Below are 22,558 nucleotides of genomic sequence, written 5' to 3'. Positions count from 1 at the left end.
CTCGAAGGACTGCATCTCTGGTTTTCACTCCATGTCGAGTTTGTTCCAAACGAAAGTGCCATCGAAGCCCTCCACCCGAAGTTTATTGACTTGTTTCTAGAATTTATCCATAATGATCTCCAGCTTAGCTAGGGTTTCACCATCTTGTTCTCGCAGTTTTTGAAAGGACTCTCCGGGTCGGTAACATTTTCCTCGTCTTGCCCTTGCAACCTTTGCCTCCGAGTGTTCTTTGACCACGGCTGGTCTTCTAAGCTTTTTATCTCTTTGTATTATAATCTCTTTGTCCATTAATGCAGATTATTCATGTTTAACAAACACATTTTTGGTGGATTAACACCTCATTTTAAATAATGCGAATGATGAAAAAAACGAAATAGAACAAAAAATAAAAGGAGTTAGTGAGGTAAATCAAAATAAAAAATTAAAAAAATGAAAAAATCTTACCCCACATGATAATCTACCCGAACATGCTTAATATTCCTACACAGACATGATTTCTAACCCGCATGCTAATTTCAAACAAATCCTAGCCGCATATTTGTCTAGTTCGCATGCTTTAAACAGAAAATAAAGCAGGAAACAAAGTAGCCTAGGGTTTGGAATGAGGTATTGGGGTGGGCTCTAATTTCATGTATTCTCCCGTTTCAAGTTCTAAAAAGGTACTCGAGTTCTCCTTGCCGGTGCCCCCTTGGGCTTACCAGACCCTTAGTCCTAAGCCCATCACAGGCTTGTGTGGACTAAGTTAAACTCAAGAGGACACATTCCCTTATGCCCGTACGGTGAATAAATTCACACGAAGACATAAGGTATATGAATCCCGAAGGCTACTTGCTAGGCATATGCGGTGAATAAATTCATATGAATGCGTCGCTTTCACCCCCACTTAAGACGCGTTCGGAGCTCGGGTTTAGAGCTTAGAGATGACAATTTTGAAAAAAATCTGAAGTCATTAAAAAACGTCAGTACAACTATTTATTTGAAAAAAATAATCAAAGATAAATAATTGGAATCGAATAAATAAATTAAAATTAAAATTTAACATTTTCTCATAAAAAGACAACCGAAAATTAATTTCCGCCTGACTCACTTACCTGTCCCCAGCGGAGTCGCCAAGCTGTCGGAACCGTCTTTCGGTTGGGCCTGAAATTGGGCTTCGACTTGGATTAAATGAATTGGAGTCTCCACCGACCACTTTAAAACGAATTTAGGTGGGCCGGACACCATCTTACCTGATTTGCGTTGTACCAGAAACGTGTCGGGTTCAGGAGTCGGTTACAGTCAAGGAAGGATGAGCACCCTTGAACCGCTCTTTCGGTACCAATTAATTTGTCGGTTGTCTTAATTGCGAAAATTAAAATTTAAAATTGAAATTTAAAAATTCGGTTCGAACCACATTACTTACCTTTGATTAATTGAGATTATTACTGAAAAAGGAAAAAAGTTAGACAGAGAAAAAATATATAAAAATAATGGTCCTAAAAAATAAACTGAAGGAAAAATAATAATAATAATATGTATACCAAAGAAATAAAATAATAAAATTAAAATTAAATAAATAAAAATAAAGAAGTATTAAAAAATTGGTTTAAAAGTAAAAATGAAAACAATATGAGGTAAAAAAATACTAATAATAATTAAAAAGCATGATAATAAAAAATAAATAAAATAACATAAGAATTTATGGATCAAATTATAAAAAAATGTAAAATATAAATGGGGACCAAATTGAAACCGTTGAAAATCCAGTGGCTAAATTACAACTGGTGACCGAATTACAAAGCGAATCAAAGTACGAGGGATGACGGAACGAATTCAAAAATCCCCTAATTGCACAGAGGCCCCTGGTATTTAAATGGGCCAAGAGACCCTTTCTTCTTCATTTCTCACCATTCCTCAGACAACATCTCTCCCAACTCTCCCACTCTCAAAAACGACCCTTCTCCCGGGTGGGAACCTAATCGTGCCAGCCTCCACCGAAAATCGCTCCGGTCGTCACCGTCGATAGCTGGACAACCCCAAAACCTCACTGAGTACCCTCTTCGTCACCCTAAACGCAAAATCAAAGCCTAAGTCACCTAAAACTTCCCCGAACGCAGTAGATCTGGCCCGAAAGGTTCGGTCTTTTTACCTTCCTCGCCGGTGACCCTTGACTTTTCCGGTGACCGTGTTGCTTTTTTTGCTTTGATTTTTTTAGTTTGCTTTGCTGTGGGGCTTCGACCTTTGGGTTTATACTTCGATTTGGGTTTTTTGTTGGCTATTGTGGTTCGGTTTTGCTTCGATGCTTTTTATTGTTCTTGTTTTCTGTGGCTCGGTTATGGTGGTTTGGTTTGCTTATGAGGTTGGCTAGTTGATGACCTGGTTCTCTGTTTCACTCGATGATACTCTCGGTTTACTGTGGTTCACTCTTGGCTTCGTTTTTTGGCCGTATGTGGGTTCTGTTGTTGGTTGATGGGGTCCCCCTGATGATATCTCTGTTGGTATTTATATAGCCCCCCAACAGGGCTATTTCCGGTGATGACGGGGTCGTTCCTGTATCTTTCGGGCCTAATGTTCGTGGTTGGCCGGCCATCCCGGGATGGGTCAGTCCCGGGAATCTCAGCCGGAACGTCTGACCGTTGCAGGCTTGACTGCACGGCTCCCCTAACTTGCGCCGCCTGTGACATGTATGACTAGGGTTTCCTAGACCCTGAACCGTATCTTGTTATTTGGCTAGTTCATGCCCGTTATTTGGACCCCGTTTGGACCCTGACAAAAATAATGAATGAAATTAAATTAGATTAATAAAATGAAATGAAATAAAATAAATATTAATAATAATATAGATTATATAATATATGTTTCAAAAAAAAATTAAACTATATATTTTATTTAAAAACGTTTTCAAAACTATATATTATATAGTTTTCAAAAATGATTTTAAAAATGTTATATAAGTTTTCCAAAATGTTTTTTTAAACTATATATTATATAAATTTTCAAAAAATGTTTTTTAAAAATTATATTTTATATTTTCAAAATGATTTCAAAACAATATACTATATAATTTTCAAAATATTTTTAAAACTTATATATTGTACATAAGTTTTCAAAAACGTTTCAAAAAATTATATAATATATATTTCAATTTTTTTTTTGAAAATTATATATTATATTTTTTTAAAAACACTTTCAAAAAGTATACTATATTACTATAATAAAAATAAATAAATAAAAACCTAAATTCGGACGAAAACGAGTGTTTACACAAGTGACATCCGTGATAAATAAATTGTTGATATTCTTTAAGGACTCGGGTTCGAGCACCATAGATAACACATGTGTAAATGTTCAATGTCAAAATTTTGAGAATTATCTTTAAACATATATTGTCTTGTTATCCCAGATTAATAAAAAATTAAAAAAATAGATGAATAAATAAGTATGTATTATAATTAATTATCAAGTAACTAATTTATATATTGTACAAATGTACCGAGTATTTTATTATTATAATATTAATTTATATTTTTTATTTAACTATTAATATTTAATTTATTGATTAATTAATTTAAATAGAATATTATAAAACTTAGTACATAACGTTCTCTCAACTTATTTGTATTATCAAAATTTAAATTGTTAATCTTAGATTCACTTAAAAGGTTTAATATTTTATTTTATTAAAAAATTAATATTTTTTTATTGTGGGCCCATAATTTCCACAGTTATATCGTGGCCGCATAATTGTCGGTAAAAAGTATCCTCATCCATGCCTTGTGTCGACTTTTCCATTACTTAATAGTGATGGTATTGCGGGAGGGATGGCTGATAACTTAAATTAATGGTGAATGAATAAAATATAGGGTAAAGTACCCAAATGGTTCCGACTATAGGGTACTATTTTATTAAGTCTCTCGACAATTAAAGTTATAAAACGATCATACGATTATAAGATGTTGCTTTGTTAAGTCTCTCGACTATTAAAAGTTACAAAATGATCGCTCAACTATTCATTATGTAACAAACTTATCTTTTTTCGTTAAAAAATTGACGTTTATCTAAGCTGGATGTTAAACTGATGATTGAGATATGATAGTCATTTGAGATTCTGAGATCATATTTTATCATATCACAATCAAGTTAACTTCAACTTAGAATAACATCAATTTTTTAATATAAAAGGACGAGTTTGGAACATAATGAATAGTTGATTGATCATTTTATATATTTTAATAGTCGAAAGACTTAATAAAATAATATCATATAATCGGAGGATCATTTGTGTACTTTACCCTAAAATATAAAGTCTATTGCGCAAAACATAAATGTTATTGATAATTTAATGATTAAAATGTTAACACTCTAAAAGTTGAGTGATCTTTTAGACAGTTTACCATATTTCAAAGAGAATTAAATAAATATATATTTATTGAGTAGTTTAAGATGGTTATAAGATAATATTTGTTCAGAATCTTCTTTAGTCATTAACAATACACTCTATATACCTAGTTGCTTGAATTGAAAACCTTTAGAGAGTAACACTCCATAACCCCGACGTATTTAGTTGCACATCTATTCTGGCACTTCTTTTGGTTATCAAACTATTTTCTTTTTCAAAATATCACCTAATGTTATGTTTTGGTTCTATTTTTATCATCTGTCGTTAAAAAATTAATGATAATGTTGATACCATAAGACAATGCCACATCATCATTCAAAAGTAATAATAATTATCACAATCATTAATTATTTTTATTTTTTAACTGCATGTGACAAAAACAGAAATAAAACGTAACGTTAAATATGATTTTGAAAAAAATACATTTGATGACTAAAACATAAATGTGAGAATAGGTAAGTGACTAAACACAAAGTTTACCCTTTTCTAAATTAAATGCATGGAATTGAACCAAACGGCTCACGGGCGTATGGATAGTGAAATAGTATCAACTCCTTCCTTCCATGAGTTCCATTACTCAGTCATATATTTATATATATGTATGAGCTCTGCATTCAGATTATTCTCTGTTTCTTCCTCCCTGATTTTCACTTTCACTAGTCCTTTTCTATTTTCTTATAACCATCTTCTTTTTCCATGCGAGAGAAAACCCGGTAATGGTTTTGGCTATGGAGTCTTTATACATGCTACAACCACATTGTTTGATTCTCCTAACCTTGATATTCGTTCTAGTTAATGGGCAATTCCCAACAACCCTTGAAGGACCCTTTAAACCAGTGACTGTGCCTGTAGATTACAGCATTGTCGGTAAAGTTACTAGCTTGCCGGTCAATAAGAACCCCTTGTTAAGGCCAACGATTGAGTTCCAGCCCCAACAAATTTCACTTTCTCTCTCTTCAAACTTCAGCTCAGTTTGGGTTTCTTGGATCACAGGTATTTACTCAGTTGATGCATTAAATTTATGTTATTTTTGGTTAAGGCATGATGGCAGCCATGGATGTTCATTTAAAAAAAGCTTCAATTTTTAGAATCAAGTAATGTGTTTGCCATTATGGTCCCAACTGATGTTTTGCTGAGGGATTTGAGTTTTGAGGAATTCAATTGCTCCTTTTGTCTTGCCCAGATTAGCTTATGGGATTTGTTTTTTCTTGTGAACTATAAAATTTTCAGGGGAATTTCAGATAGGTGATGATGTAGAACCACTGGATCCTGAAAGTGTAGCCAGTGTTGTTCAATATGGAGTCTACGAATCGGGTCGGAATAATCAAGCTATAGGCTCTTCATTTGTTTACAGTCAACAATTTCCTGATGAAGGCCTTGAAAACTACACTTCTGGGATTATACACCATGTTCTTATCACCGGTATATATACATTAATCCTTCTTATTGGTACTAGAACTATGCACTTTTTTATGCTTTCCTTTGTTCGGTTTTCGATCGATAAGTTCATCGGCTATATTCTATTCTGTTTCGTTTATGGGTTGAGGTCTTTGTTGGATTCTAGTCTCATGCACAGCCGATTCTTTTATTGTTTGTGTAATGCCCCTGGTAGCATACTGGGAAGTTGTGGAAATTTGATATGGTATACAAACATAGACTTAAAACCGTGCTTTCGATGTGTTTTATCGCGAGACACAATGATGAAACTTTCCAGTCAAAGTGGATAATATCTCGCACCTCGTGTGCCAGCTTCTGTAATAGTGCAATATTTAACATGATATTGGTCCGATACTATGTATGATTAAAGTGGAGATCCTAATATGTGCATTTCGTTGAACATGGTTACATACAAAAATGATCTTGAATTTTTCGGTTAGTTTGAACATTACTATCGTCGTGCCTTTCTGCAGGGTTGGAATCCGACACTATGTATGAATATCAATGTGGAGATCCTAATATAACAATGAGTGATGTTCATTATTTTAGAACAATGCCTTCCTCATCCGAGGACTATCCAAGCAGAATAGCGGTGGTTGGAGGCCTCGGTCTTACTTATAATACTAGCACAATGATTAGTCACATGGTAGCCAATCATCCAGATCTTGCTTTGTTGGTTGGAGGTTTAAGTTTTGCCGACTTATATGGTACTGATGGAGCTTTCTCTGACTGTCAAAATTGCTCATCTCCGCAAACTCCTCTCCAAGAAACATATCAGCCTCGTTGGGACCATTGGGGAAGGTAAACTTCGATATCTTGCTTGATTATTACCTATTAGTTTCCTCTGTCAAGATGATTTTTTTTAATGAAAACTTCATTTGCAGGTTTATGCAGATTCTAACGGCTACTGTTCCAACAATGCTGATAGAAGGCGAGCATGAGATTGAGAGACAAGCAGATAATCAGACGTTCACTGCATACAGTTCCCGATTTGCATTTCCATCCGATACAAGTGGGTCGACATTGTACTACTCTTTTAATGTCGGCGGAATACATTTTGTGATGGTCGGTGCATATACTCCCTATGATAAATCATGTACAGTCATCAACCATCCTTTTTTCCTCGTTTTCCTTTCTCTTGATCAATATGGTCTTTTCTCTATTCACGGATTGTGTTTACGTTCCTTGTAAAAGGCACTTTGCTCTATCAATTGCAGCTGATCAATATAAATGGCTGGAACAAGACCTGAGTAACGTCAACCGAAGCGTGACACCATGGTTGATAGCTGCTTGGAGTCCTCCCTGGTACAATACCTACAAGGAACATTACAGAGAGGCAGAGTGTATGAGAGTGGAAATGGAAGATTTGCTATATAAACATGGAGTTGACCTCGTCTTCAATGGACAAGTAAGCGCTGTTTAACGTAGTAGCATTTCTTCGCATAAAACTATGTTTTAAGCATATTAGGGCAACTAAAACGGAAAGGAAATTTGTTTTCAACTCCAGTATGTGTTCTTCACTTCTCAGGTCAGAGTCAAAAGTAATGCACATAGATATAGTTGTGTGTGTGTGTGTGTGTGTATGGATTTTTCTGTTAATGGAGTTTTTAATCAGTCACTTCGAGTTGCCAGTTGAAGCAATCCTTCCCAGCTGAACGCATGGGAGGAAACAACTAGTTTTCTGCAAATATTGACTGAATAAAATCTATGACATTTTAGACTCATTTGGACGCCTGTCTCATAAAGCAGTGAGCATGTTTTCTATGTAGCTATGTTACTCCGGGTCTTCACTTTTCTCGAAGCATTGTGTCCAACACCTGTATCCAGTGCGGGTATGGAGATATACTCAAGGATCCTTAAAATACATAAGAACTTGTTAGAGAAATACGTAGGGTTCGGTATTTGTTTAGTTCGAATCACTGTTTTATCTGTTTCATGCTTCGAATGTTGTTGTATATTGCATATAAAATGAATTGAGATAAAATATTCTTGGCAATGAATCAGGTTAATGGCTATGAGAGGTCAAACCGAGTATATAACTACACGCTGGATCCGTGTGGTCCGGTTCATATCAATGTTGGTACTGGTGGAAATGAAGAGAATTTAACTCTTGAGCATGCTGATGAACCTGGAAATTGTCCAGTTCCCTCTAACACCACGGATGGATTTATGGGTGGCTTTTGCGGATTCAATTTTACATCCGGTCCGGCAGTTGGTAATTTCTGCTGGAACGAACAGCCTGAATATAGTGCTTATAGAGAAAGTAGCTTTGGCTATGGGATTCTTGAGGTACTACATACACTGTTTCTCCTCCTCCCTCTCTCACACGTGTGCGCGCACACACACTGTTACTCGTGAGTGTGTCGGACACGGATATGTGCCCGATATTGGTATCTTCAAAAAAGATTTTCCCGAAAAAGCCTTGAACATTGGAGCATCACCATCGAAGTTTCAGTTTGTATCAGTACATTTTAACAAAGTTTCATGTCTCAAATTGAAATCTATCATGCCTTCAAAATATATCAAGCATTAACTACATTTAGTATAAACTCGACCAAGTCGAAACATCTGCAAGTAGGTATTAGGTTTCTGATGAGCAAGTGTTCTGCGGTTTACAGGTGAAAAACCAGACTCATGCCTTGTGGATTTGGTACCGTAATCAAGACCGCTACTCCTTTGGTGCAGATGTAATTTACATTGTACGGCAGCCCGATCGGTGTCCCAGTTGAACCAAAGGTAATTAAGCTTAGGTCAAATCCACAGAGAAAAAAAAAAAACCCCAAGGCAGGAGCGATGACTTGCTTCACAAACAACAGAATATAGTCTATATTAATCACAGCCTTTTGAAAACCATGAAAAGAGAAAACATTCCATACCTAGAATCTGAATCCCAACATCTACATTCCTTTCCTTTATTCTGAGGGTACAACCTCTGTTGCTCCGACTCTTTGTTTTTCTCGAAGTATCCGTATCTGATGCTCGTGTCCAATCGACCCTTAAAACACATATGTAGTGCACATGCATGCATATGAAACATACACATACCCAAATTCGAGTAACATAGTTCAGCTCCTTCCTCGGACAAAATTCTTTCTCACTATTTGCATGGCGTGTTTCTATCTCAGGTGTAGGACGTACCAGATTCATGCAGCTTCAAAATATTCAGTACCACCATGTATATGACTGACACTACAATTTTTTCTCTGGTTTACACAATTTATAGGACTAGAAATGAACCTTTTTTTATTTCGGATTCCGATCATATGTATGGATTCAAGAGAAATGACTGCAATTAGGGTTTCATTTTCTTCCATTTTAAATTCATATTTTTAAGGAGCTTATTTGTTGAGTTAATCAGGTATTTGCATTCGACATGTATTCGAATACGAATATAAAAATACGCGTATATAGCTTTCATCCCATGGCTAGGACTGTATAGACTGCATGATTCTATAAATGGAATTTTAGGGTTGGAAGCTTTGCCTTGAGTCCGAAGAAACGTATATTGCTGAAACGCTAGTTCTTTCAATAAAACACAAAAAAGGAGATTAAAGTAAATAAAAGAAATTTTCACAAAATCTTTTCTCAACCCCAAATTAAGTTGATTATAGATTAGAAGTATTTTATAGAAAATTCAATCCATTTAAATTAACCGTAGAGTACATAAATGGTCCTTTGACTATAGAGAATTGCTTTATTAAGTCATCCGACTACTAAAAGTTACAAAATGGTCCTTCGACTATAGGGAATTGCTTTGTTGAGTCCCTTGACTATTAAAAGTTACAAAATGGTCAGCCCAACTATTCATTATGTTCCAAACTTGTCTTTTTTCGTTAAAAATTTTACGATTGCTTGAGTTGTTCGTTGGCCTATTAATTGAGATATGATAAAATTTGATCTCATAATCTCAACCGACTATCATGTATCATTCAGCGTGTTAATATCTAACTTAGATGACGTTAATTTTTTAATGGAAAAGGACTAGTTTGGAACATAGTGAACAGTCGAGCGACTATTTTGTAATTTTTAATAATTAAGGGACTCAATAAAATTATATTGTATAATCGGGAACCATTTATATACTTTATCCTTAAATTAAATATATAATTTAACTATTGCACATGCATATTTTAACCACTCTAAATAAGATCATAAATTTTTAATTATTTCTAAGTTGACGTTTTGGTTTTCCCTACCAAACTTTTGTGTGTATTTGACAAAGACAAAACAAAAATGAATAAAAAAAGTCAATGACATTAGAAAAAGAGGCTTATATGACAAATAAATATTTAAAGTATATTATCTTCTTCATTTAAATACTTAAAGTATTTTTTTTTGTCAAAATAAATATCTAAAGTTATCTTTTCGGTCAAAATAGGTGTCTAAAATATTTTATGTCAAAATATGTACCTACACTGTTCAAACTTTTTCATTTAAATTCTAAAAAGTTGACATGATTAAAGAATATTTTAGGTAGTTAGATGAAAAAATTGAATATTGTAGGTACGTATTTTGATTAAAAAATACTTTAGGTACTTAAATAAAAAAGATTATATACTTTGTGTACTTATTTGTTATATAGGACTAGAAAAAACACCCACAAACAATGATTAAAACACTTCTCCTTTAATGGAGTTGTTGAGAGATTGCTTACTGCCTATGCAATATTTAAATCCAAGTTTTGTTTCGAGGTTGATGTCAACAAATTTATTCTAGGTTTTTTATATGCTAAAGGGAAATGAATATGTATAATTTAAATATTTTAAATTTATCGAATTTATTTCGGTTAATATTATTATCGTTGTAATAATATAAAAATTTTGTGTATATATTGTTCGATATTATAATAGTTTTTCTTTGATTATAACATATCGGTTATAGTCAGGGAGGGGTTCGTCCCTAAAAATTTAAAATAACCATATATTTTATATTTTTCAATGTATTTTTTATGAAAATATGTTTTTGCCCCCTAAAATTTTATAAGTTAGGGACTAGGTTTGGTTAGGGACTTTCGAGACCGCCGAAGAAGCTGCCATCGCCGCATATGATACGGCAGCTTACATATTGCGGGGAGAATATGCATAGGTGAATTTTCCGGACCTTAAGGATCAGGTGATTGCCAATTCTTTGGCCGGGAACACCGCTGCTGTTCTCGAAGCTAAGTTGCACGTGGTATCGCAGAAGTCTGGTCTCGATCCATCAAAGACATCGACGTCGATGCCGGTGGAGAAATTTTCGGATTTGGATCGGAATACGGTGGAAAGTTCGGAGATTTTACCGTCGGATGTTGACGGTGTACACTTGAGTAGATTGCCTTCCTTGGACATGGATATGATATGGGATGCTATTTTGGTCTCTGATACATTACATTTTTACCTTGATTTTTCTATTCATTTGAATAGAAAGGAATATATAAATGTTTAATTCGAATCTCGAACTTGTTAAAATGTTATTTTTTTTAAAAAAATATGACGGTACAAACATTTCGAAGTGTTATTTTGACTTTTCATTTAAAAACATGAAATAACCGTGTACGATATTTGTGTCCGACGTATAACAATATGACGAAATTAATATATAGTAATAACATCGCATTCGTTACAATAATCGACAGCTTTATATCACCATAGCATAGCATCGCACCCGGAATTCGTCGGTCGAAGTGGTGGTTATCTGAAGTGTGATCGACAGAAGCTCAGTTCTTTCAGGAACCTAAAGAGCTACCAAGTAGTCAAGATTGGATTCTACAACAAGAAGATGAAACTAACATGTATATATATAAATATGTATGTATGCATGTGTGTGTGTCCTTTCAGTTTATATTTCCTCAAAATGTAAGAAGTTTCTGCAGACAGCTTTACCTGTGCAATCATAGGGAAGTTATAATCAGCGCGTCGGAAGATATCAGCGCGGTACCAAATGGATCCAACCAATCGGATTATCTAGCTCATCTCGTTTAGCGAAAATTGTGTGTACAATTCTCTCCTTTAAATGCTTTTCATCTCTCCCAAAAGAGCACCATGTCCATGTCTCTTCTTTGACATAACCTGAAACCATGCAGCTCGAGCAAGCAGTCAAGTTGTTCTATTGACTCACAGTTTACAGTTATCTTTCTAGCAAGAGATAAAGGCTAAATGCCATGGGAAAACAGATATTATATCTTCTAGAAATCGACATCTACATTAAAGTACGACTATCATTCGAAGTCAGCTTGATGCATTGGTTAAAAGAACATCCACATCCCGGAGAAGCCTTTGATTAAGGCATTGTGGACCGGGATAGGGTCAGGTGTCGGTGACCATTCTGGTTTGTGAAGTAATGTAATATCCAAGAAATGCCTACTGCAAGAATTAATCATGCAAAACAAAGATGCAGAGAGAAATGCAGCACCTTAGAGGATGGAGAGGGCAAAGACGCCTGTCGCAAAGCCTTTTGGGGTACCGATAATTGTCGTATCTCTTGAAGTTGACTTGCAATGTTTTCCATCATTTGCATCTGAGATTGTTCCCTTTCCTTGGGCCCTGCAGGGATGTTAAGCTTTTCTCTTCCTTGCTGTATAATCCTTAGCCTTTCTCTTAGCAACCCGACTTCATTGTCGATTTTAAACATTTCGTAATCGAAAGCAGACATGGAGTTTCTACGAGAAATTGGAGGTAAAGATTTGACCCTTGAAGGAGCAATTGGTGGTAACCCACTAGATCTGTCTGAAGTGTTTCTTTTCCTCCAAGGCTCAGTTTCTGATCCACCACTGGTTGGATAATCACAGGTTTTAGGTGAGTTTGAGGTAATAGATTTGTTGTCCCTTTTGTTTTTGCTATCTTCATTAATGATATGAACATCGAGAACATTACGAACAATAATACCGGAATCCACCAGTGGTCGGATTATCTCTTCACCTACCAGATTAATATTCTTATCCTTGGATGTCATTCCCTTCTCAAAGGCTTGATAAATCTCATGATAACTTCTTGATGGAACTTCACTGAGTCGTGGAATCAGTAACTCTTTCCCGAAATCGAGAGATCGATTTGGTGACACGATCGACGTGAACTCACACTTCTGTCCAACAGATTGAGGGATCTGTTCCAACATTAGCAACGGCCCCACATTTGAAATCATTTGCTCCTGTACAGCTGCAGCATCATATATATCAGCATACAGTTGATCTTTGTCGAAAAACATTTTCTTGTAAGCTTCAACTTCCTTCTCCAAGAAAAGTTTTTCCCTTTCTCTTCTTAATAAATTCTCTTTCAGGATGTTCATTTCTTCTTCATCGAATGCAGCTTTTTCTTCTATCATCCTCAGATATTGCTTTGCTTCCATTTCAATGGTTGCCTTCTCTTCTTGCAGGCGCAGTATCATTGCCATAGCCTCATCCGCAGCCGTAGAAGCAGCGATCCTCTCCTTCTCGAGCTCCAAGTACAGAGCAGCACAACCGGCATGCTCTTTGTCCAGAGCTCGTTCTAAGACCCTAATCACATTTTTGTGACCATCACACTGAGACTCAACCGATGCTAATTCTTTCTTAGCTACAGAAAAAGGGTCATCGTCGATTTCGAAACCCGAAGAACCTTGCTTAAGCAATCCAAACTCTTTTGAGCTTTCTTTGCCATCTAAATTACATAAAAGTGCACATTAGATGGGTATTAGCATATGAAATGGAAATGCAAGTTAAAAAGCAAATGCATTTATCATGTGTATTCCCTTATAGCAACACCTAAACCTTCATCAATGGTCATCAACATGGCCATGGCCAACAGAGCTTCATTTACAAACGTAACAATATACTTGCTTCTTATGTTACTCGAACTCGGGTGTAAGGATTGTTGGAGAGTCATACCTCCATATCTATGTCCAAATATGTATCGAATATGGATATTTCAAAGAAAATGAACAATCAAAGAAACATTAGCTTATTGCATTCTCAAAACACATTTGTTTTAAGTCGTCACTATTTCATTAGATTGTATTCAAAAGGTGTCCAAAATCTAATATTAATGTGATCATTCATCATCAAGATTGTTGATGTCAGGACTAGAGCTATCATGGTGTAATTTATCGAGGTGAATACTTAAGATCGTGAACGGTTCACCCTTCTGATTTAGACAGAGAACTGTAACCCGTAATTTGTAATCAACTACCATTCTAAGCATATCATTTCTCTTCAAACAACCGACTACGACTCTACATCAAAATCAAACCAAATGTTACCATCAACAAAGGTGCAAGCCAGTGCCAATTCTAGACATGTTTCTATCACCCAAACGTTCATGAAGACGAAATTCCAACACAATCAACACAAAAAAGAGCAACAAAAACAGATCAAAATCGTAACAACACATACAAAAGATGTAGAGTTTCACAAAAAGGATCATCATCACCTTCGGAGTTAACAGAATTGGTGCTAGCTGGAGTCCCAAGCTTACAACCAACACTAGCAGAAGAACGATTCCTAAGACCAACTCTAGGCCTTCGATGATAACTACAAGGCCCCTTAGGATTCGACCCAAATCTCCCATTTTCAACGTTCTTCTTCTCATGCCACGAACTAGAAGACGCTTCTCCTCCATTCCGCCATTTCTCGGAATTCGATTGGCTTCGACTGCCATCTTCCTCTTCTTCTTCTCCTACTCCTCCTCCTCCTCCTCCTCGATAAAGGCCGTCCCAGATTGATTCAAAGGGAAACCTTTTCATAGCAGAAGATTGAACGGATGAGATTTTAAGTAATGGGTGGTTAACCAGCATGGCTTGCACACAAAGGTTCTCATTTGGGTACCCAAAAATCCCATTACAAGGACAAGGCAAGGACAGTCCAAAGAAACCCAGAATTTTTGAAGCCAAATACGCAACGGATGATCCACAGAGCAATATATAAGCTATGAAAAGATTAAGGAAAGCACCCAATAGGCCAATGAATGTCCATGAATTTATGACCTCGCATGCCATCGATAAAAAATGATATTGATTCTATTTTTTTTTCTCTTCTTTTTTCAAATCTCTTCTATTTTTTTTCTCTTCTTTTTTCAAATCTGGGTAACTCGCCCTCCCCGAGTTGGTTATTGATCGACTCAATGGAGGTTGATCATTGAGTCGATGAAGGGATCGAGAGGAAGAAATTGGAAGGAGAAAGATAGCAAATGTTATTTGTCAAGTTCCTATTATTTTTTGTTCCTTTTGATGGAAGTTTATATAGCTATCGTTTTTGGAGCAAATGTCTATTTAAAAGATTCGGTGACTTTGATTTAGTTAAAGTTCAAGCAATACTCGAATCAAATAACCTCAAACTAAATTCGAGTTCTTAATGAGTCGAAACGAATTACTTGATATCCAACTCAAAAAGTTCGCGAGAAGCCCTAAAAAAGTAGTATATTAAATTTTTAATTAAATTTGATCTAATATTAACGATTTATATGTTATTTTTTAAAATGTAATATAAGAATTTCATGTACTTAAAGTTTGAATCAAGCGAGTTAAAAGAGAAAATACACTTAGATAAACAAAATAAAACAACAATAAGTAGCATATCTAAGAGGGAAGTTAATCAATATTAGGCATCACCCAATCTATTTCTTGCCTAAAACTGCCATCCAAAGGTAAAGGGTCATCATTACCAAACAAGGGCCTTTGCCTCTTCTTCGTAAAGCCGGTCAGTGAAACGGGACTTTCGGTTGAAGTCAAGCAGCTTTCGACGGAGCAGTCTCCAACTCGGGTAGGTATATTGGAAGTGGTAGCACTGTTGTCTAAAGCTGCAGCGAGTTCAGGTAAAGAAGGCAATTTTATGTTGCCGAGAGGGGCCATCCCTTGACAATCGTTGGAAACCTTGATCGCCAGTTCGGAAAGCTCTTCTCTGGCAGCTTCAAGACTGGCGGAAGCAGCGGCCTGATCATTCAGAGCTTTGCAGGCCTTCTCGAGTATTGACTGTAGGTATTTGCTTTGTGCTTCTATCCGAAGTTGAAGACGACGCTGTACCTGCAAAGTTAAAAACCATTAGGCTTCGGAAATTCATACACGGAAAATGTATTTCAGACAGCTAAGGGTGATCAATATCGGCAGGTAGCTTTCGAAAACTTTCACTTTATTGGCTGGCTTATACATGATACCTAACCGTAAAACTATCGTAAAAAGTGAATGTTACCGAAAAGTACACTATACAGACCTCTAACTGTTCGTGTAGTCTTCGTTGCACTTCCATCTGCACTCTGAGAGCTTCGGTAACCTGGAAACCGCTGCGTGGAAGATGAAGTTCAGCATTAATCCAAAGTGCAAGAGAAAGTAACAAGATTGTGAAATGAGAGACGAAATAACATACTCATTCAACTCTTGAGCTAATGTTGTAGATGAACCGGTGTCCTGAATTTCTCTAACACAAGAAACTGAAACACCAATGAAACATCTGGTTATCAATCAACTAAGAACATGATACTATCTCCAAGTCTATCAGTTAACACGAGAATCCTCAGGACCTCTCCACCAAGAACAGCATATAATACATACATGGCAGAAAGGAAAACAATTGAAAAGAGGTTAAATGCAAAGAAAGATTGACAAAATTCGACAATTTGGTGCTCATAGGTACATTAAAGGCATGAACTCTAAAATAAATAGTAATTTCAAGAGACAAAGAATCTTACCATCCTTAGAATTATCAGTTGATTCCTTGCAAGATTGCTTCCCCAGCCGGTATTTCTGCAAATTGAGGGGATTAAGTAAAAGAAGTAGAAAATAAAATTGTTAGATTTTCAAGAAGCTTAGGGTGTAAAGCCCCTTCCTTCCAACACAAACACATGCATATACAGATGGTGCACTGTAAACACACATTAAGCTTAGTAATTACATTCTCTGTTGTTCCGACTCTTCGTTATTCTTGAAATACTCGTGTCCCAGACATTATTGAGCATATAGGTATTAGGATATGATCCTCCAAGGAAAAATTTGAAAATACTCGTATTCGACACACTAGAGTACGAATGACACAGATTGTAGTAAGTCTTGTTTCAAAGAAAGATCCATATTCAACGTAGAAATAGAAGGGGTTAAGACATGACAGCACGGAATAACTTCAGATAATGATCATTAAAGATACGACAATGATTACAAACCTGAAGATGTGATTTCAAGTGATAGAGGGTAAGGCCTTTTACTCCCATTGTTCTCATGATAGTCTTTGGGGTTGCTTCTGCGACGCATATCAAGAAAAAACAAGTAAGCAACATTGAGATATATAACTTTAAAATAACAAAATGCAAGAGCATATAGGACATATCCCGAATGTTGACTTGTAATGTCATTGTCAATTAGCTAGGTTTGGTTCACATAAAATCACTCTCATGTTCAAATTGACAAGCACATATGATTAACCTGGCTAAGTGACTGTATTAAACCATGGCTCAACAATTATAGTTAGAGAATTCGGGGAACCAGTCATCTACATCTTTGGACCTTTGGTTGCATATCAGCCAAGCTTGGATGCACATGAAGCCCAATTTGCCTCGGCAGTGATAAGCCTCAATTGAACAAAGGATGCCAGAAGGAACATTTAACAGACTGACATTAGTAGCCTAAGGGTTAGGTGGTTGTCATTTGGCCATCACAAAATCACTCATAGTTTCGTAATTTGTTACTTATATGACTGTATCTTACTACATTGAGACTCGTCCCAAATCACTCACAAAAAAAACTATTTTCGTACTCTTTTCCTCCATTTTGTGACCTCACAACCACGAGCATCTTGATTACAATTACAGCATACGGATCAGCAACATAATTAGAAATCCACATTAGACAACAACAAATAAGCTAGAGATCCGTTTAACCTGCGGTATGCTTGAGAATCGCATTAAAGACGGTTACATGTTCAAGGAGAAGGAAAGAACATCATGATACGATGCTTGTACAATTATGCCTTACAAGCTATGCCTTACAAGCAATGTTTAAACAACATAAATAACTTTCTGCACAAACCCGGTCATTTGGCCCTGATCTTACTACTTTGGCATAACTTTCACAAGAAGGAAACACTAGTCCCGATAATATTCTTCCCAGAGCAGGGCAAAGTAACCATATTTGCCTAAGTTTGTCTTCCAACAAAAGTATGCTGACATCAATTATTGAACATAATGGTTCCTTTTAAAAAAATCATGGTCCCAAAACATTGTTTTGTCCTTTTGGTTGTATTTTATCGTTGGAGAAGAACCCCGGAAACACAGAGAGGGTCACAAATTTGAATATTACCAGAGAATTGTATAACCAGAAAGTAGTATTAATAGATCAAAATGAAAACGAAACCAACCTCGATGAATGAGCTATAGTTAATGTCTATGAATTTATGCATAAGAAGGAAGTCTCTTCCTACAAAATCGTAAACTAAGATGTAAAAAATATAGGATTGGAATGAGATGAAGTTCCTAGATGTCATGATCTATTTTCAACCGATGTGTAACGGCATCGATAATCGAAGATGATTGGAAATCAAAGCTGATATGGAGAACATGGTAACAACATATCCTCATCCAGAAAGTCAATTCAACACTCAATTTAATCACTTCAACTCAGCCAACAATACAAATTACATGCATACACACACAGACACATACATGTAAAAGAGGGCTAAAGTCTCAAAATCAAGGCTAACACAGAGAAAAAAAACCCAGAAATCAAAAACCAATCAATCTCAAAGAAGCCATTGACCAAATCTCATCACTATTACATCACATAAACCAAAGATCTAAAGCAACAAGGGAGAGCAAAAAAGTCAAGAAAAACCGATCCACATTTTAAGAACTAAAGGCTTTCGAAAGTGAAAATCGACCCACCATTCGAAATTCACTAAAAAGCACTCAGAAAACCTCAACAAAGAATAAAACAATTCATTATTATCCAATCAAATGAAAATAAGCTCAGTATGTAAATAACCCAGAAAAGAAAAAAACTCACTGTCGGGGCCGCCGAGTTGAGTAACGGCATCGACGAAACGTTCATGGAGCTCAGCCGTCCATCGGAGTCGGGGCTTGGGATCCGTCGTCAGGAGCAAACAAGCATCGCCGGTCAAGTTGGTCGCATCAAACGAACCTTGATAATCTTCCACACTTCCATCCAACGGTAACGACCGAATACCCGAGTACATTTTTTCTCTTCCTGCAGCTGCTTCCTTTTTCCCCCAGGAAAGTGATGGAAAATGCAGGGCCAACAAAGAATAGGAGCAAACCAAGAGTTGGGTTTTCTTCGTTTTTCGGGTCGGGGCACGAAGCCCCGGAACTGAGAGAGAGAGAGAGAGAGAGAGAGAGAGAGAGAGATTATAAAAGCGAATTGAGTGAATTAAGAAGAATTGCCGAAGTTAAGACAGCGATGTCTTCTTGTGTCTTTTGTCTTTCACTTTCAACTCCCTGTTTTTTTACCCTTTTTAAGTTCATTTTGTAAAGTGTTTATTATGCCAAATAAATGTACTTTTAATTCACAAAGGGTCCCGATAATAGTTTACTGTTTTATTAAGTTATATCAATTATGAGTTATAAAATAATATTTTGATTATAGAATGTTATTTTATTGAATCACTTGACTATTAAAAGTTATAAAATAATCATCATACTATTTATTATGTTCTAAATCTATCATTTTTTATTAAAAATTTACGACATTCTGAGTTGAATGTTAACTTACTAACTGTGATATAATAAAATATGATCATAAAATCTTAAACAATTATTATATTTCACTCATCATGTTAACGTCCAGCTCATACGACTATCAATTTTTTAATGAAAATGATAAGTGTAGAACATAATAAATAGTCAGTGACCATTTTATAATTTTTAATAGTCAAGAGACTTAACAAAATAATACTCTATAGCCGAAGGATAATTTTATAACTTTTCATAATTAAGAATCTTGCTAAAACAATACCTTGAGGATATTTGTATACTTTATCCTAGAAGTTTAAGGTTTTTCTTTAATTTCTATTAAATTTATAGAAAATTCATTTGTCAAAATTTGAAATTAAAATCTTAAAAATTTGAATCTCTTTTATTAATTTATTATGTTTTTAGTAATTTAAAAATAATTTAAAATTTATATATTTTCATTAGTATAATATCAAAATTTATTATAATATTTAATCTAATAATAATTTTGTTTTTTTAAAGCACTTCAAACTTTAATATTTTATTTTAAGTTAAAATAATTCTTAATTGAATAGCGATTGTTAATAACAAATTATTAAAATTTATTGTTATTATGATAAATTTTATTTATTTAAAGTATTGACATAATATTATTACGCATATAAATTATAACATAACATATATTATGTGTTTAAAATAATGATGTAATATATGCTACATATTTAAAGTATTACCGTAATACTATGACATATTTAAAATAGTAACGTGACATTATCACATGTTAAAAGTGATGATATGAGATATTATGTATATATAATTTTTATTAAATTAATATTATTTAATTTTTAAGTAAATTTAAGTCTATTTGATTAAAAATATAATGTTTATCTACCAAACTAAATTAATAACATGAATATTAGTATATTTTGTAATTTATATTATAAATTATGTTGTATAAAAAAGTTTAATACACTTTCAGGTGTATAAATTATACTTCAAATTAACTTTTGGTGCTAAAGAACTTTTTGTTAAAAATAGATGCCTAATATTTTCTTCGTTATACTTTTAGGTACTTACCGTTAAAAAAATTGTTTAGTGACACATGTCACGTTTATTTTTTATTTTTAAAATAAATATTATTTAAAAATATTTTTTTTAAAATCCATATGACATGTGTCACTTAACATTTTTTTAATGGTAGACACCTAAAGCAAAAAAAAACATTAAACACCTACTTTTAACGAAATATTCTTTAAGCATCAAAAATCAATTTGAGATATAATTTAGGCATTTAAAAGTATATTAAACCTATAAAAAATAATTTTATATAAGAACATTAGGTAAGTCAAATTTAAAATAATTTTCCCCTAACGCTGATTTGGCCAAAAAAATTGTTCAGTTAATGCAACCTAATATATATTTTTTTAAATGGAGTCCTTTTTATAATATTATCGAGAAGACGTTTGGATTAGTCGGCGTCTTTATGAAGATGGAATAACGTCACAGTATCTTTTGTTATTTGTCAGAATACTATGATTGAATTTCTCTACTGTAGTTTTATCTGGTTGGAGGAGAAGTTCTACAGTGTGACACCTTTAATATATAACTAAAAATAGGCGTTACTGGTTTTGTTATTATTTAAATAACAAAACCGGTAAAACATTATTATTTCTACCTAAAACATCAATGCTTTTTAACATTTCCGGTAAAGTGTCCAACAATAACAAAATCGGTATAAATAATAATGATTCCAGTAAATTTTTACCAGTTTTGTTATTATTTAAATAACATAACCGATAATATCTTTTTTTAGCCGTATATTAAAACTACCGCACGTGATCATTTCCCCTCGTTGGAGTCTCCATCTCTTTCATGAAAACTACTGTCATTACTGGTCAAAACACTGGTTGCTAGAGAATAAAAATTTGAAGACATTATGTATTTCGACCAACTTCTGAAAGACGTCGTGTGTTCCGAGTGTCCTTCCCCCTCACTATTCATTTAACCCTACTTCAAAAGATAAACTTTCCACTACCTATATCAGCCAGTTTTTACAACAATCCATCTTAGCATTTTGTCCATAATTTAGAGTCATTTTCATACAATCTTATATTAGTATTTTTTTTATTTAAATAGTTTGAGATAATTTATTAATAACATATATCTTACATACGCAATCATGGACGAAATTATAAGTTTTACCGAGTTCCTCAATTAAAAAAATTATACTTATAAGAAATAAAAAAATATTTAACTCAATAAATTTTTGGTTCCGTTCTGAACACAATCACTCAAATCTAAATTCTTTTTAAAAAAAAATTAACGTTATATTTTATCACTAAAATCATTTGATAAAATTAATATAAATCATTATTCGTAAAAACTCTCTATATGGCAGCGAGGCAAATAAAAGGGAGAGGATGAATATTTGATATGAAAATGAAAGCAGATTTTCGCCATTAATAGCGGAGATACGTTATTAAATGAAAAACCCTCATCTATTATTTTATTGAAAAACAATCCCAAATAACATTAATAAAAAAATTATTTAAAAATTAATAAATCTCACGATTATGCAGAAAATGAAGTCTTTAAAAAACGTTTTATAAAACTCGAGATAATCTTATGTGTAATTTAAAGATATATTTTTTAATTGGTAAAATTTTCGAGATAATGTTCTGGAAAAAATTAATTCACGAGATAAAGCATTTTCAAGATTAATTGCTCAAATAAGGTGAAATCCACAGTATTGACCCCGGACGACCTACTAGGTCGCCATGTCTTCCCGGCGAGCTACAAGAGATTGCATGTGCCATGCACGTCCCAACACGCTGGGCATCCGAGGCCATCCGACCGAGGCCATTCGAGAGCATCCGAGGCCATCCGAACGAGCTATGCGAGGTCATCTGAGGGCAACTGAGCGAGCTATGCGAGGGAATCCGAGGGAAGTCGAGAGAGGGTAGGTCGCCCGGAGGGCATGACGACCTATGTGTTGGGACGTGCATGTGCCATGCAACACGTTCATTTTCTCTGTTTGAGAAAGGGTAGGTCGCCCGGAGTGCATGACGACCTACAAGGCATGGCGACCTACGGCCAACACTGTGAATTTCACCCTATTTGAGCAATT

At 34.7% G+C, this 22,558-nt stretch overlaps 3 protein-coding genes across 5 annotated transcripts; 1 reads left to right on the top strand and 2 right to left on the bottom strand.

The window, feature by feature from the left end:
- The first annotated feature begins 5,043 nt into the window (after positions 1–5,043).
- LOC120213580 (purple acid phosphatase 15-like) lies at positions 5,044–8,636 on the top strand. 2 transcript variants are annotated; one of them, XM_039211682.1, is made up of 7 exons: positions 5,044–5,371; positions 5,609–5,800; positions 6,289–6,616; positions 6,700–6,911; positions 7,033–7,223; positions 7,820–8,104; positions 8,434–8,636. In XM_039211682.1, exons 1-7 carry the CDS (start codon positions 5,095–5,097, stop codon positions 8,542–8,544), a joined length of 1,596 nt encoding a protein of 531 aa, XP_039067613.1. In that variant the 5' UTR covers positions 5,044–5,094; the 3' UTR covers positions 8,545–8,636. The 2 variants fall into 2 exon arrangements, with proteins under 2 accessions (XP_039067613.1, XP_039067614.1); XM_039211683.1 differs by having other exon boundaries at positions 7,033–7,227; positions 7,794–8,104.
- A 2,812-nt stretch (positions 8,637–11,448) lies between these two features.
- On the bottom strand, positions 11,449–21,976 carry LOC120213771. 2 transcript variants are annotated; one of them, XM_039211830.1, is made up of 7 exons: positions 21,963–21,976; positions 19,188–19,193; positions 14,197–14,813; positions 12,794–13,428; positions 12,206–12,685; positions 11,677–11,862; positions 11,449–11,527 (listed from the first exon to the last, which is right to left on the bottom strand). In XM_039211830.1, exons 3-6 carry the CDS (start codon positions 14,759–14,761, stop codon positions 11,803–11,805), a joined length of 1,740 nt encoding a protein of 579 aa, XP_039067761.1. In that variant the 5' UTR covers positions 14,762–14,813; positions 19,188–19,193; positions 21,963–21,976; the 3' UTR covers positions 11,449–11,527; positions 11,677–11,802. The 2 variants fall into 2 exon arrangements, with proteins under 2 accessions (XP_039067761.1, XP_039067762.1); XM_039211831.1 differs by lacking the exons at positions 19,188–19,193; positions 21,963–21,976 and adding an exon at positions 15,094–15,104 and having other exon boundaries at positions 14,197–14,796.
- On the bottom strand, positions 15,328–19,104 carry LOC120213773 (protein PHR1-LIKE 3-like). The gene is made up of 6 exons (XM_039211832.1): positions 18,749–19,104; positions 16,915–16,991; positions 16,447–16,501; positions 16,125–16,188; positions 15,972–16,041; positions 15,328–15,784 (listed from the first exon to the last, which is right to left on the bottom strand). The coding sequence occupies exons 1-6, from the start codon at positions 18,936–18,938 to the stop codon at positions 15,353–15,355; spliced, it is 888 nt and encodes a 295-aa protein (XP_039067763.1). The 5' UTR covers positions 18,939–19,104; the 3' UTR covers positions 15,328–15,352.
- Positions 21,977–22,558: the final 582 nt, after the last annotated feature.

This window comes from Hibiscus syriacus, unplaced genomic scaffold (genome assembly GCF_006381635.1).
Source record: "Hibiscus syriacus cultivar Baekdansim isolate YM2019G1 unplaced genomic scaffold, ASM638163v2 tig00110044_pilon, whole genome shotgun sequence".
NCBI classification, from domain to species: Eukaryota; Viridiplantae; Streptophyta; class Magnoliopsida; order Malvales; family Malvaceae; genus Hibiscus; species Hibiscus syriacus.
The sequence above is the reverse complement of the archived record's forward strand: the minus strand, read 5'-3'. Positions and strand labels throughout refer to the sequence as shown.

What these genes read in the sequence shown, in the direction of transcription:
- LOC120213580 (XM_039211683.1), top strand. Translation starts at nt 5,095, where the DNA reads ATGGTTTTGGCTATGGAGTCTTTATACATGCTACAACCACATTGTTTG. An exon ending in ACACCATGTTCTTATCACCG is followed by an intron (nt 5,801 to 6,288) that starts GTATATATACAT and finishes GCCTTTCTGCAG; the next exon opens with GGTTGGAATCCGACACTATG. An exon ending in TTGGCTATGGGATTCTTGAG is followed by an intron (nt 8,105 to 8,433) that starts GTACTACATACA and finishes TGCGGTTTACAG; the next exon opens with GTGAAAAACCAGACTCATGC.
- LOC120213771 (XM_039211830.1), bottom strand. Translation starts at nt 14,761, where the DNA reads ATGGCATGCGAGGTCATAAATTCATGGACATTCATTGGCCTATTGGGT. An exon ending in CAATTCTGTTAACTCCGAAG is followed by an intron (nt 13,429 to 14,196) that starts GTGATGATGATC and finishes TATGTAATTTAG; the next exon opens with ATGGCAAAGAAAGCTCAAAA. An exon ending in TGCCCTCTCCATCCTCTAAG is followed by an intron (nt 11,863 to 12,205) that starts GTGCTGCATTTC and finishes GCATGGTTTCAG; the next exon opens with GTTATGTCAAAGAAGAGACA.
- LOC120213773 (XM_039211832.1), bottom strand. Translation starts at nt 18,938, where the DNA reads ATGTACTCGGGTATTCGGTCGTTACCGTTGGATGGAAGTGTGGAAGAT. An exon ending in TTAGCTCAAGAGTTGAATGA is followed by an intron (nt 16,042 to 16,124) that starts GTATGTTATTTC and finishes TCTTCCACGCAG; the next exon opens with CGGTTTCCAGGTTACCGAAG. An exon ending in GACTACACGAACAGTTAGAG is followed by an intron (nt 15,785 to 15,971) that starts GTCTGTATAGTG and finishes TTAACTTTGCAG; the next exon opens with GTACAGCGTCGTCTTCAACT.